The sequence below is a fragment of the Siphateles boraxobius genome, unplaced genomic scaffold (assembly GCF_051911475.1).
Source record: "Siphateles boraxobius isolate OS27281-9 unplaced genomic scaffold, OSU_SipBor_1 5, whole genome shotgun sequence".
Classification (NCBI taxonomy): domain Eukaryota; kingdom Metazoa; phylum Chordata; class Actinopteri; order Cypriniformes; family Leuciscidae; genus Siphateles; species Siphateles boraxobius.
The window spans coordinates 22,133,836-22,147,508 of record NW_027509141.1 but is presented as its reverse complement, the minus strand read 5'-3'; the positions used below and the strand labels follow the sequence as shown (position 1 = coordinate 22,147,508).

The 13,673-nt window shown below is 37.2% G+C and overlaps 1 protein-coding gene across 4 annotated transcripts in view; it reads left to right on the top strand.

Moving 5' to 3' along the window:
* The window catches only part of srgap2 (SLIT-ROBO Rho GTPase activating protein 2), a 105,289-nt gene extending 92,235 nt beyond the window's left edge, over positions 1 to 13,054 (top strand). For 2 of the 4 annotated variants that reach the window (XM_077203294.1, XM_077203295.1), the window contains 9 exons: positions 293 to 370; positions 473 to 607; positions 736 to 841; positions 3,026 to 3,250; positions 6,904 to 6,983; positions 7,253 to 7,433; positions 7,595 to 7,741; positions 9,057 to 9,375; positions 10,299 to 13,054. In XM_077203294.1, the coding sequence (XP_077059409.1) occupies positions 293 to 370; positions 473 to 607; positions 736 to 841; positions 3,026 to 3,250; positions 6,904 to 6,983; positions 7,253 to 7,433; positions 7,595 to 7,741; positions 9,057 to 9,375; positions 10,299 to 10,769 (1,742 nt within the window). In that variant the 3' untranslated portion in view covers positions 10,770 to 13,054. Of the gene's footprint in view, positions 1 to 292; positions 371 to 472; positions 608 to 735; positions 842 to 3,025; positions 3,251 to 6,903; positions 6,984 to 7,225; positions 7,434 to 7,594; positions 7,742 to 9,056; positions 9,376 to 10,298 lie in introns of all 4 variants that reach the window. The other 2 variants (XM_077203292.1, XM_077203293.1) reach the window with 1 other exon arrangement.
* The last annotated feature ends 619 nt before the right edge of the window (positions 13,055 to 13,673 follow it).

The window sequence follows — 13,673 nt, the reverse complement described above, 5'->3', positions numbered from 1 at the left end:
TTATTTATAATAATCATTGATTTCTAATAATTTACAATTACTATTTACTTTATCTAATTAAAATAATTAATTACTATATATTATTATTATTTAATTGTAAGACTTTAAGTCAATTCAGACGGCAAACTCTCAACTCAACACTTTTTTTTCTTGCCATTGTGTTGTAGGGTCAGCTTCAATTTTAAGATTATATCAGTGTCTACTATGAAGAACAAACACGTCAGGTTGAGTAAACCAACACAGGACTTCCTGTCTATTCTGTGTCCATAACGTCATGTCTGTGTCTGTACAGGTCTCCATCACGAGGGGATATTTAGGGTGTCTGGCTCCCAGGTGGAAGTCAATGACATTAAGAACGCCTTTGAAAGAGGTGAGTCTATCCGGACTGTCACATGCTGAGCCTTCGTTTGTCTATTTCAAATCAAACTTGTATTATTAATGGGTCACTGTCTCCTCCATCATTGTGTCTCAGGTGAGGATCCGCTGGCTGGGGACCAGAATGATCACGATATGGACTCCATCGCTGGAGTGTTAAAGCTCTACTTCAGAGGCCTGGATAACGCCCTCTTTCCTAAGGAAGTCTTCCATGACCTAATGTCCTGTGTCTGTGAGTGTCCGCTTTATTTCCTACACCCACAGTACACGCGCATACCGCAGACCAGGCTTACCAGATTAGACAATGGAGGAGCTTTTGTCCTAAATTAACTCATATCTTGTTCATGTTGTTTTTTCCAGCCATGGAGAACCTCCAGGACAGGGCTGTCCACATCCACAAAGTCCTGCTGTCAATACCCAGCAACACCCTGCTTATCATGAGATACCTGTTCGCTTTCCTCAACCAGTGAGTTCCACAGATCAAAGCTCTTTCTGCATGTTTCCCCTAAAGTCATTTTGTTCTTTTGGTTGTCTGTGATTTCAACTCAAGACAAGGGCTATGACAATCATTAACTCCCACTCATGTCCTTTCAACCCCGTATGCCTTTCTTACAGCCAGGAAAACAAACTTTCTTTCAGCCCAGATGCTCTTTTCCGTATAATGAAAGTGAATGCTGAATATATATACAGAGAGTCAAGTGCTAAAATCAACTGTAAATCAACATTTTAGGGGGATTACAGTTCCTTTCTTGGGGGCATGCCCCCTTTTTTACCCCTGATTTGCATCCCGGAAGATATGAGCTTTTCAGTGAATAAAAGAATAAATAGAAAATTAGCCGTTTGGAACAACATGAGGGTGAGTAAATGATGACAGAATTATTGTGGGGAATGTTTCCTTTAAACCAGTGCCATTTTCCAGTGATTTATTACAGCTAACTTTACCTCAGCGTACAAAGAGCTTATATGCAATCTAAACTTACCATTTTACTAGAACTTTTTATTACAAATGTAAATATTCTCTTCCCAAAAAGAGAAAATTGGCCCATATCCAACCTCAGCTGAGGGCTACAGCACTCAAGCCTCTTGGAACCGTCCCTCCATATCTCTGCCTCTCATTCTTACACTCTTTTCCACCCTGTGGTCCTTTTGAAAGACCCTCCAGACCACAACACGGTCTTAGCTTCTACTCCAGACCGCTGTTATGCACGCAGGCGTGTCTGATTTTCTTAAAGCATCTGAACCCTTTCCAGCCCTCGTATCACAGCCAGAAGGGGGAAGCGAATGTGTGTTGAGGTATGGTGTCGCCATCAAGCCCCCATTAGTGCTCCCATGCTGGATGTCTGTAGCCCTCAGTGAATGGCTTCTCTGTTTGCGCTACGGCCAATAGATCTTTCCCCCACTATAAAAGTCAATGGAGGTGCCAGAAGAGGTCTCTAAAGAACTGCTGCTCTCTCCTAATGCGCTCTGGCCTGCGTTACAGCCAAATTATGTGCTTCGTCCAAAGGTATGCATGGTATACACTCACAAATATACATCAAGAGGGATGGTATAGACGTTTGCAGGACAAGGCAGGGTAATTGGAGACGCTTGTGGAGTTGTAACTGTCTGGAAAGGACAGTGTTCATAAATTTGTCTTGGAGCCTCTCCATGTGGATGTTTATGTGACCCTGCTTCTTTTATCCAAACCCCCTGCCCCAAACACACATACAAATAAGGATGCCTTTCCCCACTTTGTGGACACATCTGAGTTTTCAGTAATTAAATGGTCATCCTATTTAGTAAGAATGGGGACAATTAAAAGAGTGTTACAATTCAGAGCAGTCTCACAGACACACATAAATGGGAGGAAGCTGGCTTAGGCTCATGATAAATGAGCTGTTGTAAGGAAGAGTAAATAGAGTCTCATCTGGAACTCAGTCTGTGTTTCACATTAGTCCAGCAGGACTCGGTCTCTCCATGAGAATGGTCATATAATCAGGGAACAGTTTACCATGTTTCTGGATAGTATGACTAGTATTTTGTTGAAAGTTTTTGATATTTGGTATTCTTCAAACCATCAAATCTTAATTGTATTTTTTTAATTATTCAATTGTAATTATTAATGTATCTATTCTAAATTTTATTCAATGCATTGATTTATTTTTATTTTTAGGGCTTAATTATTATGACATTTTCTAACCTTTGGAACAATGCAAGTAGTTTTGTGCAGTGTCCCTCATCTAACATAACTTTAAGTTAATTAAAAACACGGACATAACAAGATTGTGTTTTTAAAGTTTGAAAATTACTTTGAAACTTGACACAGCATCAGAAAAAGGCAAAAATACAGGCTTTTCTTAGCAAATAGTGTTATATGTTAAGTCATGGTTTCCCAAACTGGGGTTCACAAACCCCTGCGGATGGAAAGCTTCTTATTATTATTTTATTTTTTTTACTCAAATAAATATTCATTAAATAAAAACAAACAAAAATACAACACTTACTAAAAAGGATATAAAATATTTTTTGTTGTTTTATTTATGTTGTTGTTGTTGTTATTAAAATATGAACTCAAAATTCAAGTAAATATTTAATTGAAACAAATTAATTAACAATTAACATTCTTATATTTTGGTTAATTATTTTTTATGTTTCTCTCTCTTTTAACTAGTCTGTCCCAGTATAGTGACGACAATATGATGGACCCCTACAACCTGGCTATTTGCTTCGGCCCCACACTCATGTCTGTCCCCGAGGGCCATGACCAAGTGTCCTGCCAGGCACATGTAAATGAGCTCATCAAAACCATTATTATCCATCACGAGAGCATCTTTCCTGGGCCTCGTGAGCTGGAGGGGCCCATTTATGACCGTGGAGGAACCACTGAGGAATACTGGTGAGTCTAAAATCAGTGTGAGTGAATTCGGTTACAAAGAAGAAAAAAGTATGAAAATGAAGCACATAATCTTGGCAAAGTTCTTTGGCAATGAATTTTGGCCCCACGTTTTATTGGAGCAGCTGCTCAGCCGAACCGCAAAACCAAAAATGAGTTGATCAGACGAGCTTGATTTAATGCAGGACAGGTCTGAAATGATGGATTGAGCATTATGAAAATAAATAGACATTATAAAGACCAACAGAGACCTACAGTGAGCCAGTCACTTTTTAAAGTTTACATCCTATATTGTGCTCATTTAAGCTGTCAGTTCAATGGTTGGTCTATCTGTGTGATAGATTTCTGACCCCCAGAAATGTCAGCAAACGATCTAGACTCCCAAAAGATGTCACAATGAAGGCAACCAGAACTGAGGAAGGCAGCCAGACTTATAAAGCATCATCATGAAAAGTCTGATTTTAAATTAAAAATGAGGTTATCCTCCCTGCTCAAGGCCAAGCGCTAATGAAATGCCTCCTGTAGCTTTTTAATAACTGTTTTGGATGTCAAAGAGGAAATGACTTCAGATTGCTGTGTCACCGTGAAAAGAAAGCAACATATCCCGATCAGGTTTGTTTGTGAGATGCAGGCATAAAGACGTGGCTCCTTTCATGTGGTTCTCATGCATGGGATTGTTTGTATTGCATGGCCGGTGTAATTAAGACTTTGAGCTGGTGAGATGATGTGTTTTTAGCTCAGGGTTTAGTCAGAGTCTCGTTTCAGTTTCCTGAGGCTTTAAGTCACGTGAAGTCGAGACACGTTGACAACATACTGTACTGTAGTTAACACGTTGCAAACTCAGGTCCTGACCTGATATGAATTACTGTTGATTCTGTATTTTAACTTCATCTACATCTGTATAGCCTTACATCTGAATTTGAGATTCACCATTCATGTGAAAATTATTTTATCGAACAGTGTAATGCAAAAGCAAACATTTGTTTTATTTTGCCAGTCAGGGTGCATTATTTAACGAAACTTTTGGATGAATATCAGAAAGAAATGTCCAGCTCATATTGCACCCCAAAATTAGAAGAAAAATAAATATTTCACATAAAGAAAACGAAGGCTATTTTAATACACAAAGTGATATTATTTTCATGAAAATTAAGGAAATTTTCCTCCCAAATTCTCATTTCTGTATTGTGAAACATAAAATTCAGCACAGATGCATATATTTATTTATTTATGGAAAAAATTGGTTTATATATATATAATGTTTATGGGATATTTAATTTCAATGACCCTACAAGTTCAATTAAACCATCAAAATATGAAGAAAATATTTTATATTTTTAAATATTTTAAACATGAGGGAAGAACAAAACACTAAACTGAGGTATTTATCAGACAAATGTATTAGGCAAAAAAAGGGTAAACTACAGCTACAGGTTAATTTTACTTTGCAAAAAAAAAGAAAATGCATAGAAAAAAAACTCTAAAGAAAAAGCATGCCTTGGACTACATATTTTGTTGGTTCTGTCTTGTTTTTACATGTGTTCATAATTTCATTGTATGAGAGCCGGATATATTGCATTCTTGTAAAAAGAATGCAATTTAAATAAAATAAGCATTCATTTTGGTGATGAGAATTTTGCTACAGTTGTGGTGTAACTAACGAAAAAAATTAAGTTTTTGACAGAGAAATTCACTTGTCTTTTGCACCGTGATCTAAACTAAAAATAATGTCAAAGGTTTGTCTGAGACTGATTCTGAGAGCAGAATGAGACATGCAGTTTCTCTGGGGAAGACATTAAGAATCAGAGCAGCTTCTGACCTGCCTGAACACAAACTCATCTGCTCGTGGGTGAAGAAGCCACGAGGATCATTTTACCTTAAGAGCCCAGATCAAAGCTTACACACACTCTGTCAGATGGAGTGACAGGAGGATCAGAGGTTCTTCTTCACCAACTGACTGCTCAGTGAGACCAATCTGTCATTTTAAGGATTCACTGAAACACTGATGGACGTGTGCTTTGCCAAACCTGCCTGACAATGTCACCCTACACACACCAAGCAAAGATTAGCATTAAACAGTCATTACCCTTAAGTTCCTGCTCTCTAATGAAACTAAGCTTTTCATTAGCCCAGACTTCATGCTTGCCAACTGTATGTAATACAGCGGGATGGTCTTAGTGAGATATATTCCAGCTGGGAAGAGTACTGCACTTTCACTCTACAGAGCTTGAATTTCCTCCAACGCATGATATGAGAGAGCAGCTTTTATTGGTACAGTGATGACAGTAAATTAGTCAGTGTTTTTGCTTGAGTGCTCAATGGGAGATCAGATGGGTTTTATACTAAATTAATAGTAGGGTATTAGAGGGTTTCTTGGCCTGTGAATGGCATAACAGAGCTGTTATCAGCATTGAAGCCTGCGTGACCTTGGAAACGAGCCATTTTCCTGTGCGTTAGTACAGTGTATTCTGCTCTCATTAGATTCCCCACAGGAGTTGAGTGAGGGCCGGTTCAGTTTGGAGTCAAGAGACCACAGGAAGGTCCAACTTTGATCCTCGTATCTGTGTTCTGCTTCCTGTTTTGCTTCAAAGAAGCATGCACACAATGTTTCAGGAATGAAGAGAGAGAGACCTAAAGGCATTACTGGTTTTCAGAAATATCCACATTAATTTCAGGAATATTGTTTTTTCCTTCTGCTCTTTCCCTCTCAGTCCAGTATTAATAATTACTAGAAGTGAAACGTTTGAACACACCTACTCATTCTAGATTATTACTATTTTACAATTTTTAATAAGTTGTAAAAACTATGAAATATATGGGAATTATGCAGTAGAAAATGTACACAAAACTGGTGGGTTGTGACCCAAAAAGGGGTCATGATTGGGTCATTAGGTGTTGGTCATTATTTGCATGTGAAATGAAAATAATAAAATGCAACTAAACCTACAGTATAACCATGCATATTAAGAATAGTATTATAAAAATGCTTCCATTCTTGTGTTGTTGGTGGCAAAGCTTGGTATTTCGGTACTTTTTTAATAATTATTTATTTAATATATTTATACAATTGTTCGGAGTCAATGGTTTTTTTTTAAGAAAGAAATACTTTTATTCAGCTAAGATGCATTCAATTGATCCAAAGTGACAGTAAAGGCACTTATAATGTTACAAAATCTTTCTATTTTAAATAAAACAAAATATTAGGCAGCACAACTGTTTTCAACATTGTAAATGTAAAATGTCTCTTTTGATCAAATATAAATGCAGCCTTGTTGAGCATAAGAGATGTCTTTCAAAAACATTTATACTTTGAATGGTAATCTTGTTTGTTCATCTTTTATTTATTTGCTAAATGATTTCACTTAAAATGGAAATTCACACCTTCACACAATTTATATTTATCTACAAACAAAAAATATACTGATAACAAGCATTTTAATTTCAAGCATTTAAGCAGAAGCCTGTGCATCACAAGGTCTTTAAGATAATGAGAAACATAAATTTAGTCAGGTGTCTCCAAACTTTTAATTTGTTAGTGTATATGCAAGTATGTATTGAATGTAAATGAAATGTAAAAAGGTTTGTGTTGTTGTCATTTCTAATGCTCTGAAGTCTGTAATGGAGGATTCCATTCTTTCTTGCTGTCAATTCTACAGTGATAGTCCACACATTGAGCCCCCCCTAGTGGATGAACCTGCACCTGATACCACCTCTGAAATCCACAACAGCGATGATGGTGAGCCTAGACACCATAGAAGACCATACTAACATGCACACAAATCTTCCAAAAGACACTGCACCAAAAATCTGCTGCTATGTCACACTCCTCTGTCTGTGCTCCCCCTCTGCAGCTCCAAAGCCGTTTGATGAGTGTGCTCTAACCTGCCTGGCTTCCCATGCAATAACCTTCCCATGCTCTCTCTTCCCTCTCGCTCTCTCCCCTTCCTGTCTTTCTCTGTCTCTCATGTCTCTAAATAGTAAAGTCAGGGTCCTTGAACGTTTCAGAGTCTGACCCCATCGAGGCCATCGCACGTTTTGACTACTCTGGACGCACCACCCGCGAGCTTTCCTTTAAGAAGGGGGCGTCTTTGCTGCTGTACCACCGTGCATCTGAGGACTGGTGGGAGGGTCGCCACAGCGGCGCAGAGGGACTCATTCCACACCAGTACATAGTAGTGCAGGACATGTAAGCTGTCCGGTTTATTGATTTTAACTAATGATATTGATCAGAACTGCTTTTCTAATGAGTAAGTGAGCTAGTAGAAGTTACTCATCTATGATCTTAACTAATAATAGGACCACCAATAGTATGTTAATTCTAGAGGTGTCTGTGATTTCGTGTAATAGGCCGGATGGATATGCAGGCAGAGGAAGTCCCAAAGCTGACCTAGAGGCATCCCATGATTCTGTGGAAGAGAAGGTGTCCGCCAGAGCCAGTGCCAGTTCACCCATTGGAGGTCATGTGGCTGATATATACCTAGCTAACCTCAACAAGTAAGTTGATAAAAATGGTGAAACTAAAATGAAAACATTTATATTATACATATTAGGTCTGTCATAATGTATATTATGTATTAGAGCTGACAAAATTAACGGGTTAACGCATGCAAATAATTTTTTTCATTTTAATGTTTTAAAAATATTTAGCGCAATCAATGCAGCATTTGGCTAGCATTACATTAAATGATCACGCTCTTATTCATGCAAAGGCTTTTAAACCATTAAAGCGTAATAAGACACAAACGCGGATCTGTGAATCTCCAGTCTGTGACTCGTGCGCAAAACATTATTAAAAATAAGTCGTAAAGGACCGTAAAGTGTTGTGAGAAAATGGGATGTGTGAAAATCTTGAAGTGTCAGATGATATCATTAAGGATAATCAAAGAACAAAAAAAAGAGAAAATCACTCATTGCTCTTGACTGAATAAGTTTTGTAGCTTTAGTAATGTTTAATCTATATTTAATTTATAATTTATGCAGTAAAGACTTTGAAGGGTTTGATAACTTTATTCAATTTCTGTATATTAACTACCTGTTAGACCTACCTGAATATCTTAAAGCACTGTTTACAAGGTTACATGGGTCAAAAACAAAAACATTAATAACTTTTTGTGCATTTTGACTGGGCAAGTAAAAATCTGAACTGGTCTGACTGGGTCAGTAGAAAAAACGTAGGCCTGATATATTATAAGGCATATGTAAATGTGACATTTATTATAATGGGTTAATGTGAAGATTGTTTTAAGTTTACTTAAATTAAAAGTTGTTATTTTTTTAAAGCCTAATAAATGTATAGCTTTCAATTATACTTTGATCCTGAATGGCTATAATTAATGGCTAAAATGTAGAGAAAAAAAATCAGTTTAATAGAGACAGGATTGTATCTGTTTTCAAAAAAAGATGCCATTAAACAAATACTTAAAATATAGGCTGCTGTCTGTATGTCATTTCTACATGAATATGGAGATTAAATGTGAAATTATTACAATATAAAAATATATTAAAAACTTTAATGTTAGGTGTGATTAATCACGATTAATTACAGAAAAATCTGTGATTGAATTAGTGATTTTCTTAAATCGTTTGACAGCACACATATATATAAATAATGGTTAGAAATATTAATTAAATATATTAAAAAAGGATATAAGACGTATTTACAATATTTTGTTATAAATATTTAAATGATTTAAAATAATGTAATATTTAGTCTCTTAAAATGTCTTAATTGCAATTAAATTCTTCTCATATAATTCAAATAAATTATTTTCATAATATTGACATTTTGCCTACACTTTATCAACCTCAGGATGAGGAAACGTCCAGAATCAACCAGCATGCGGAGAACAATCCGGACAGTGGAGGGGCTTGGTGAGGGCTCATCCGGAGCAGCAGGGGGTTTAAAGACCTCCTCCATGCCTGCAGGTGGACTGGCCAAGGATGGGACAGACAAGCGACCAGTCAGCGCTCACAGCGTCCTGAACTCCATCACTCGCCACTCATCTCTGAAGACTAAGGTGGAAGGTCCTCAGCTCCGAAAGTCTACGCCTGCAGGACGATCCAAGAGTTTCAGCAACCACAGACCACTGAACCCGGAGGTCATCGCTCAGGTGGAGCACAGCTCACAGGTACAACAAGACCAGAATCATTCAGTTCTTCACTGCTGCACGTGATTCATTCATAAGTATTATTTCAATTTAGGAACATTCAAAGCCTGTCAGCTTTCATGCAAACTTACACTGAATAAAAATGACACGCAGGTAAACTGAAAGTCTCCGTAAAAAGTGCTGAGCTCTCCAGAGTGTCTGTGTATTAAAGCGTCCCATTTATCTTTCTTTGAGCTGTAATTTCACGGCTGGATAGAGGTCCAGGATCGATCCCGACTGTGGTTGTAATTGAGTTGCGGTCAAGTCATCCTTTGTTGTTGTACTGCCTGTACAACAGATATCAGAACGGACTGACCTTGGCTAAAACTAAAGCTAAAGATGTTTTCTTTTTGAAAAGGAGTGAAGTACTAAAAAAATGGCACTAGATACCATCAAACTGTGGCTACCATACAGGATCCAAAATATAAACGTCAAAAACCATTTTATAAAATAGACTTAAAGTTAGCTGGTCAGTACCTTTTTTTCAGTTGTAATATTTTTGTAGATAATATTTTGTTTGCGCACAAAATATTCTATATTAACCAGTTAACTAGGCCTTCATAAGAGATACATTTATTTAAAGTTATGCATGACCTTTTTAAAGTTGTTTCAATTTTGGTTTTATGAGACCGCAAACATGTTGTGTGTGAATTCAAGTCTTTTATTAAATGAAATTATGTTATTAAATTAAATTACATTACAATAAATTATATTACATTACAATAAAATAAATTAATGAAAATACATAACATTTAAAATGATAAATATGTTTATTTTATGTACAAATTTAAAATAAGAATAAAATCAGAACAACAGCATAAGAAGTGTTGTTTGTTACAAATATATAACATATAAAATAATCACATCTTCTTTTACTTCTCTTCTCTCTTTCTCTTTTCCCCCAGGACATTGAGGCCACTATGAACACGGCTCTAAGTGAGCTGCGAGAGCTGGAGAGGCAGAGCAGTGTCAAACACACTCCTGATGTTGTGCTTGACACTCTAGAGCAGCTAAAAAGCGGCGGGGCGTCTGAACCCTCCAGCCCGCTTCATTCCCGCCTGCTCCGCGAGGCCGACTCCTCCCAGCATCCTCTGCAGCGCAGCGCCAGTTCGGCAAGCGACATGCCCTCCACCTTCCGGCCCGGCAAGAGCGTCGGTCCTAAGAGCCCTCTTTCGTCAATGTCTACCACAGGTCTGTCTGCTTCCGGCTCCAGCTTCAGAGATAACAGACCCCCAGCCACCAAACCCAAGCCTGTTGTGTTCCCAAAAAGCAGTTCGGCTGGGGGCAGTCCAGCGATGGGATCCCCGACCACCACGATACCGCCAACACCACCACCACCCCCTCCGCCACCCAACGACAAGTCCTGTTCGGTCTGAGGCTTTACAGCCCTCTATTCCAATCTGTTTCTTAGTAATTCCTAGAGCACCCTCTGATTCAGACTTTTTTTTTTTGATCTTAACAGAAAAGTGCAGACAACTTAATTGACTCAAACTGATATTGGAGGCTTGTGTGAGTGAGCGTGTGTGTGTGTGTGTGTGTGTGTGTGTGTGTGTGTGTGTGTGTGTGTGTGTGTGTGTGTGTGTGTGTGTGTGTGTGTGTGTGTGTGTGTGTGTGTGTGTGTGTGTGTGTGTGTGTGTGTGTGTGTGTGTGTGTGTGTGTGTGTGTGGAATTAATAAACTATTGGAGTGATTACAGCACAGCATGAGACATGGACATCAGCTATCCCTCTTTTCTAATCCCAAATGAATGGTTTGGAGTTTTTCTGCCTGTATAGACTGATTTTATGAGATAGGGGTCAGACTTTGAGGACAAACAAGCAATGGATAGACTTTTTTCCTCTCAAACTCTGGTGCTGGTGCAACTTGAAGCAAGTTACAGACGGCACAGCATCGTAGGGAATCGAACAAAAAAATGTTCACATGACACCTCCAACATAACTTGTCTTTTTCTACAGACTCTACAAATCTGTTATTCAATTATCACTAGCTACAGTGCATTTATCACCATATAATCCACACTGGCACAGTTTCTGCTTCTCTTTTAGCTAATCCAACCATAGACGTGCACCTAAACGTGACAAAGGTGAAGGAACATCTTTGCATGAGGATTCACAAGATATGTGCATGGCGAACGAACACGGCTTCCCTAACAAACGGAATCATTTCCATACCGGTCAAAAGCACTTCTGAAATGATTATAACAGTCTAACATGTCATTTTATTGTAACATTATATCTATCAGTGGGCACATTAAGAGAGGGTGTTGTTTTGTATAAGTTTAATAATTATGATTATAACTGGAAAAAAAAAGTGTCTAAAAATGAGGAATGTCATGCAAGCACATTATTTCTTCATCACCTGTGTATAAAAAAAACTAAAACAGATCAAAGAAAAATAAATGTATTTAATTTCCCTATAGTTTATTAATCACCTCTGGGTCTGTATCATGGTATCTATGTATTAGTATGTGTGTTTACGTACAGTATGTATATTCAGAATCTTAGCAGCCTAACAGTAGTTTTTTTAAAAGTTTTATGGATTTACGATGCAAAAAGGGAAAGACCTCAATCTGACTAAAGGGGACACATGTAAAAACATAGCTCGCTTTCCTCAGTTTTTCAGACTCATAAAGGAACAAATTTGCAAAAAGGTCTGACAATCTGCCTGTCCAAATAGCTAAATGTCCCTCACACAGATCGGTCTGCCTGATTATGCCTTCGACAGAATGGATCGGACAAGTCTGTGTTTTCCTTAGCGAGGCCTTATTATTCGAGAAAATGAGTTGTGGTGGTTGGCGGAAGTATCCTGCTTCAATTTGAAGCATTACACGCCTTGAACAGTCTCGCATGGCTGACCGTGACTCTTGGAAAATATCTATGGACAGATCTAGATGTTTATGACCGAGGCATCCCCCCCCCCAAAAAACGTCCCAAGTAACGTCAGGTTTTTATTTTATTTTTGAGAACGAGCCTTTTTCTAACGCATTATTTTCTGAACGTGCTGTCGTGTTCTGAAAACATCACAGGTGGTGACATTTGTTCATGTGTAAATGATTGGAAGTGTTCTGTGTGTGTTGTTCCTGATACCTCAAAAAGGCAACTGGAAACTGTCTTATTGGAGTTGTTTTGTGGGTGGGACTTTTACATGCAAATGACAGCAGGTAATTCATGATGTGTGTTAAATGTGTAATGTTAATAGTATGCTGTTGGCCGAGGCCTCTGTTTACACACAAAATGTTGTCTTTCATTGAGTAAATTTGAAATCAATCATTATACACTTGAATCTGCATTGTAAGTTTGTGAACAAATTAAGTGAGGGTGATTTTCTTTATCTTTTTTGTAATCATAACTATTGTTTAAATGTAATTCCTGTCCAGTTGAAGCAAGACCTTAAAATGAATTGTCTTGTCAGATATATTTATAGTTGTCCATTCAGATATCTGTTACCAGAGAAACCTGTGTTCAGATGTACTTTGTATATACAATTGTGTACATTACAGAGGTACATTCTTTTTTTTTCCTATTTTGTTTGTGGGTTTTTTTCTCTTTGGTACAATATTGTACAGTTTCAGCAATAGTAGTTGCCACTCAAATATACATGATATAATTCCACGTGTAGTTCTTGTAGTAAACATTTTTAAATAAAAAAAATTGCTTGCTAAACGTGTATTTGATTTTCAATAAATTTCCCAAAAAATACCATCCCACTACGGCTCCCATTTCCCATGAAGTCTGATTCTGTTTGTTTACTGGACAAACAATAAGAATACACAAATTCAACATAGCAAGGAATTTAATTACGAAACTGGAGATATGTGACCACATTTCTTGCTAATGATTTATATATATATATATATATAATATATATAATATTACAAAATATTTATTTGCAAATTGTACACAAGTCAAAGATACTCTCAGAATGTTATGAAGAATCTGAAAGTGCCTATTAAGGAAATTCCAAAAATATTTGAAAGTGTCAAAATGATGATAAATTATTTAGCCTTAGCAGGAAATGTGGACATTTTCTAGCTTTGAAAAGAAATTCCAAGAATATTCTAATCTAGGTAAAAGTTCCGTGCTCGTTCCTCTGCAACATATTGTGATTTAAATGTCATCCACTAGAGGGCGACATATATATTTTGGTTTGTTGTCACTTTCTTCTTTTATTATTATTGTGAACTAAAATGTTTAAGTGGTTTGCAAAATAAACGAAATAATATGAACCACAATAAAACATTTTAACTTAATTTTTCCTATCTAACCTTAGTCTAAAATTATC